The sequence below is a fragment of the Lutjanus erythropterus genome, chromosome 4 (assembly GCF_056507025.1).
Source record: "Lutjanus erythropterus isolate fLutEry1 chromosome 4, fLutEry1.hap2, whole genome shotgun sequence".
In the NCBI taxonomy this organism is placed as follows: domain Eukaryota; kingdom Metazoa; phylum Chordata; class Actinopteri; order Lutjaniformes; family Lutjanidae; genus Lutjanus; species Lutjanus erythropterus.
In genome coordinates this window covers 8,947,332-8,953,331 of record NC_139320.1, presented here as the reverse complement: position 1 = coordinate 8,953,331, position 6,000 = coordinate 8,947,332, and the positions used below count along the sequence as shown (strand labels likewise).

The 6,000-nt window shown below is 42.6% G+C and overlaps 1 protein-coding gene across 1 annotated transcript in view; it reads left to right on the top strand.

Annotated features, from left to right (window-relative positions):
- Positions 1–203: 203 nt before the first annotated feature.
- The window catches only part of timm50 (translocase of inner mitochondrial membrane 50 homolog (S. cerevisiae)), a 51,427-nt gene continuing 45,630 nt past the window's right edge, over positions 204–6,000 (top strand). The window contains exons 1-2 of the mRNA XM_084716890.1: positions 204–457; positions 3,077–3,233. Coding sequence (XP_084573016.1) covers positions 245–457; positions 3,077–3,233 — 370 coding nt within the window. The 5' untranslated portion in view covers positions 204–244. The remainder of the gene's footprint in view (positions 458–3,076; positions 3,234–6,000) is intronic.

Below are 6,000 nucleotides of genomic sequence, written 5' to 3'. Positions count from 1 at the left end.
GATATAATTGAACAGACTTTGGGCATTTTGCCATCATCATGGCTGTGTTGCGTTGCAGCCGAAGGTCAGACTCATTCTTGTTTCTGATTGGACGGGGCACTATATGGCCCGCCCTCTTTCCGTTCCATGTGGCCTCTCACTACTCTGAGCGCTCCTCCCGCCTGCCACTCAAACCAGCCCCAGCCAATCAGCTGCTTTTGTCCTTTTCACATACGTCCGCCGGCAGCTAACGCTACAATCCAACATGTCGGCTACGTCTGTGTTCCCCATGTGTGTGCGAGCGAGCCGGGGCCTGCTGAGGCTCAGGAGCGGGGTGGTGGGTGCCTCCTCTACGGCTGTAGTGGACATAGTCCGGACACTGTCCACAGACAAGCCGCCGGCCGGAGCGGGCAGTGCGACGGGCGGGCTGGCACAAGCTATCCTCCAGGAGAGGCTCCAACAGCAGCAGCAGAGTCAGGTGAGGCAGTAGCCTGCTTATGTGCGCTTCATTTCTACAATTTATCAGCTTTCAGTGATGTTGGCAGGGAGAATACGCCTTAAGAGCGACGGTTTGTCAGTTAAACCCCGCCCACACGAGTTGTTCTTGTAAATAAAAACGGAGCCCCTTCTCTGACATTTCTCAGTTTAAGGGAACCCCAGATCCGTGAAAGATCTCGCGAGAGTGATGATTGTAACCCAAACCATAGCCTTACCTCAAAATAAGTGTCATTTGTCTTTGAACTAATCAAAGCTCCTAAACACCTCGTTGTTACATTATTAAATATAATGAATGTGTTCAACGCGCCCAATTACAAAAAAAACGTACAAATCTCGCGAGATTAGCAAACGAAAGGTTCCCATCCAGACACGACCCAATTTGTCTGAAAGCTAGCTTACTTCTAAATATTTAGTTGACAGAGTTACAAAGTATACGTCTTTACGTTGTTTTGTGTCCTTTGTCACAAGTGTCCGCTTCAGTAATGTTATGTATCTGCTCCTCACTGCGCATGCCCCGCAGTCTGCTGAATGAATGAACCTGAGATTAGGGAAGCTAACAGGTTAGCTAGCTAGTGTTAGCATGCGTCTTTACTGGGACTGTCAGGTTTTACCGTCTCTCTGTAGCGTTTGTGAGAGACACACCGAGTTAACAGTCACTGTCTGAGCTCACTCGGTACATTTTCCAACAAAGTAGTCCATGAGTGAGTGTGTGCTGTCTCTCTCTGGCTAGCTGTGACAGTTAGCATGTGATTAGCATGAGCTGTGCCTGCTGTTGTAGCTTGTGCCTCATCTCCCTGCCTGACTCCCATGTTGAGGTTATTATCAGCTCTTTACAGATTCACACACACACACAAAGGGAACCAACAGTGTATGACAAAGCTTCATTTATCGGGAGGAGCTGTTGGATAAACAGTGTTAACAGCCAAGGTTTGTTTGGTTTGAAGGTCAGAACAGACCCTCTCCCCTCCCCTCTCCTCCCTGCCTTCAGCTCAACCTTGTGTGAACCATGTGAGACTGATATGTTTCTAATTTTTAAGATATAATACTGTTTCAGTCCTTCTACAGACTGAAGCAGGAAAAAAAAAACTCACATCCACAATGACTTTCTCTGTTTCATAATAATATTAGAAAATGAGCCAATACAGAGATGTTCCCATACATGAATGTTGCATATCAGCAGATATCGAGTGCTGATCCATTATCAGTGCATTGAAATATATATTATTATTATAAGTTTAAACAGACTGGCAGATTAATTGATGACAGGGATGTTCCTGACGACTAATTTCGCTGTCGATTAAAAGTAGAATTTAATTTAGACTAGCTGAGTAGTCTAACACTAAGAAAACACTCAGAAAGCAGTTAAAGTTGGGATGATTCATTAATTTTTAATGATGAACACTGTCAGAAAAAAAAACGTATTAATAGCCATTTGAAGCTGTTAGTCAGAGTCTACAATCGCCAAATTGTACTTTAAATGCAGCTGAAATGTACGCTGCTTTATGCTATGTAATTCAAACATTACACAACATGGTGTCTGCGAGTGAACAAACCGGAGCTGGTGTTAGCTGCCATCCTGCTACATGTGTGGCTAACATTAGCAGTGCTAGCTGCAGCAGCTGCAGCAGCTGCTGTGCCTGCAGGTTAACGTCCGTGTCTGTGCTTAATGTGGACACATGTTGCACCAGTCAAATGATTATAAACCAGTTTATTTTGTCACAGTCTGTGTTCAACATTATTTCCATTTTCTAGATTAAAACACTGCCAAACTGCACTGGTTTTACAAGCCGTCATCTTTGCTGATATAAACATCCAGGGTTGACCGGTCGATCGGAGGAGAAGGCTGCCAACTGATTTGGCTGCAGCTTTAGCTAGTGGTGGACAGCTGCATAACATCTTAGAGGCAGTTAACTGGCACTGTGCATGAATGAAATACTGATAAATACTTTAAACAACTAGTATTTCTTGTACCGACTAGCGAAGATGATGATGTTTAATCATATAGTCGACTAATTGTGCACATCCTTAATTGATAATGAAAATAATCTTTAGTTGCAGCCCTACAAAGATGCTTTTTAAGTCTGAATGTGTAGGCCAGCACATCTCTGCAGCACCACAAAAATTTTACAAACAAAAACTGTGTTTTATCGAATTTTGCACCTCTTGTGATTTGACAATGGCAGTAGACCAGATTACAATTTTGATGAACTGTTCAGCCCAACTTTATTTCATAATACGAGAAAATTCTGAAAAATATTTCAGGTTTATAACTTGCAGTAGCTGTTGAGTTCTACTTGCAGGATTTTTGGCTCTCCTCCTAATAAAGCATGTGTTTCTGCTTGAGGTGGTGAAATGATTTTGTTGTTTTGCTTCCCTTTGTGGTTACAGTCTTCTTACATTATTACCACAGTTTGTTGTATCAAACCACTTCAACAACACTGAAGTCACTTCCTCCGTCAGGGAGCTGGAAGCAGAGTTACTTTCACTTTCAGTCTCGCTGAAACATGGCACACCTCTACTCACCCTTCAGTTCAGACTGAAGTCCATCATCAGCCACAAGGGAATTAATGGGGAAATTGTTCTTTTTGTTTTTGTCCAGGGCCAGCCTCCTCCTGAGGGAGGGCAGGGTGAGAAAGAGGGAGAACAGACAGAGGACAAGAAGCAGAAGGAGAACACAGCCTATGCTAAGAAGATGGTGCTACGGCTGGCAGGACTCATGGGACTTGGCGGGGCAGTCGGTGTGGTCTACATATTCGGTGAGTGTCAACTGTCACCAACTCAGCAGACAAAAGACTCCAAACTGATAATTGTGTCAGTAAAACAATATTCAGATTAGGGCTGGGCGGTATACCGGTTCGTACCGAAAACTGGTCTTTATTTTCCTTATGATATGAATTTTTCATATACCGCCATACCGGTGAATAGCCCAAACAACGTCCGGAACATGCGTGGCGGGAAAGTGTTTCAGCGGGGACCCATTTCACCGCTGCACACCAACACCACAGGCGTGCTGGCTTGAGCGTGTGCACTAGGGATTTTCCTGGCAACTAATTTCGCTGTTGATTAGATGCAAAATTTAATTTAGAATAGCCACTAAGAAAACACAAGGCAGAATTTATTAATTTATAATGTTAAACACTGTCCGAAAAAAATACCGTATGTATTAAGAGCCATTTCAAGACGTTAATCACAGTCTACAATCGCCAAATCGTACTTTAAATGCCACTGAAATGCGCACTACTTCGCACTGTGCAATACAAACCTTAAACGCTTATGCTTCACCTTTTCAGACTGAAGAGGGTCACAGTGTCTGCGGGTAAAGGACGCAGAGCTAATGTTAGCTTCCAGCCTGACACACAGCGTGGCTAACGTTAGCAGCTAGTAGTAGCAGCAGCAGCAGCTCCACCTGCAGGTTTATGTCTGTGTCTGTGCTTAATGTGGTCACATGTTTCTCCAGTTGAGTGAATATATATCAGCTTATTCTGTCACAGTCTACATTCATCTGTCCGACTTCGCTGATGTAAACATCCGGTGTTGCCATGGCAACAGGTTCATACGCGCTGGGTGAGAGGAGCTGCTGTCTGATAGCGCTGCAGCTGTGACTAGTGCCGTGCTGCAACAGATAACTGGCATCATGCATGAATGAACTATTGACCAATATTTCATTTTTAAATATTTTAAACGACTAGTATGTCTGGTGCCGACTAGCGTGGGTGGGGACGTTTAATTGTATAGTCGTCCATGTGATGGTAACCATACTTTGAAGGGGTCATGCTTTGCTGTGTCTGGACATGAAAAACACATGATACAATCCTTATGACAGTAAAATGGGCTATTTAAAGACAATCAACTGCAGTAATTCTGTTTTCAGTAGAAGAAAATGTGGGTACGAACACTGCTGCATGAAAAAAAAAAATACCGTCAAATACTTGAAACCGATATGATTTAAAAAAAAAAAAGGTGATATGAAAATTTTGTCATACCGCCCAGCCCTAATTCAGATACACTCAGATGTACCTGTTTTGTCTAAAACACTGAAGTTCTGTCTGACTCCAAAACATGCAGAATCTGAGACACTGAATTTGTCCAGACAAACAAGTCAGTGCAGGTCAAATAAACATCATGCTGTCAGTTTGTCTGTCCATTCATCGCTGTAGTTCACTGCTGACGCCTCCTGGCTGGAGTGAAGCAACAACTTGTGATTGTCATGTTGGAAACACGTTTTATCTGACTGCATGTTCACCACTTCATTTATTACAGAACAGATCTAGAAAAGGATTATTAATAAAAAGAATACACAGACTTAAAGAGACAGTTCAGATTATTTGAAGTGTGTTGGTATCAGGTTCTTGTCCACAGTCAGTGTTTTACCTGCAGTGGATGGAGGACAGTTTGGAGAAGCAACAGGAGTAATGGTGTAGGAAACTAATTGATGTCCTGCTGTGGACAGGGTCAGCAGCAACATGGATTTTAGACACTTCAAAAAATCAATCAGTTTAATTGTACACTAAATTGAGAAGATTTTCACTGCTGTCAGTGTAACAAAACACAGCGGTCTGACTCACCACTATGTGTCAGTGTCTGTCTGTGTATAATCCAGGCTTCATTCAGGTTCAGTCGTGGACATTACGGGTCCACAGCTGCCTGTACCCATCACAGACATCTTCACAGAGCGGAGGATGACTTGACTTAGTGGAATGTTTTTTGACCCAGAGAAAAAGCAAGAGGTGTTTACTCTGCAGCTACTGCTGGGAACCAACGTGTCCCCTGACCTTCCGTGCACACTGACCTGAAAACAACAACAACAACAACAAACAAACAAACATACTACTCAGCTGGAAGAGTCTCAGTTGACTGAGGAGTCTCCAACTGATGATTTGAATCTTTGCCCTTCAGGGGGTCTTATGTGATAGTAAGTTTAATATCTGTGAGTCAGACAGTTTTGTCTGAGCAACAGGCCAAACCACAAAAAATGAATTTTACTGAGATATAAAACAAGAGAAAAGCAGCAAATCCTCACAGATTTGTTTGTGTTTTTACCATAAATCAACCAATGAATGAAGACTTTCTAAAACTGTAATTGCCTTTGTTGCTTATTTCTGTCGTTTTACTGACCAAAAACAAAATAAGTGATTGAGAGAATCGTTAATGAAATTGATCATTGGTAGGGTTGTGTATTGGTAAGAAAATGGTGATAAGTTATGTATCAGGACACAGGGGTTTTGATTCAGTACATCATGTTACTGTAAGCAAGTCGATCTATTGCTATTTTTAAAATCATGTCATTAAGGACACACACAGATAAAACCTGAGTTTCAGAACTTTATCTATGCAGAAATTGGAGCAGTAAAGACAAATAAAGACACTGCTGTGTGTCCACAATGGATTACCGTGTCTCAAACTAAATATCGTGACACTTAAGCGTATGGATGTTTTCTTCCCCTCATCATGAGCTGCAGTTGAAACTCTGTGCCCCTCATGCCCACCGTCTCCATCAGTGAGGGGAAGAAGGTGTTGTAAACA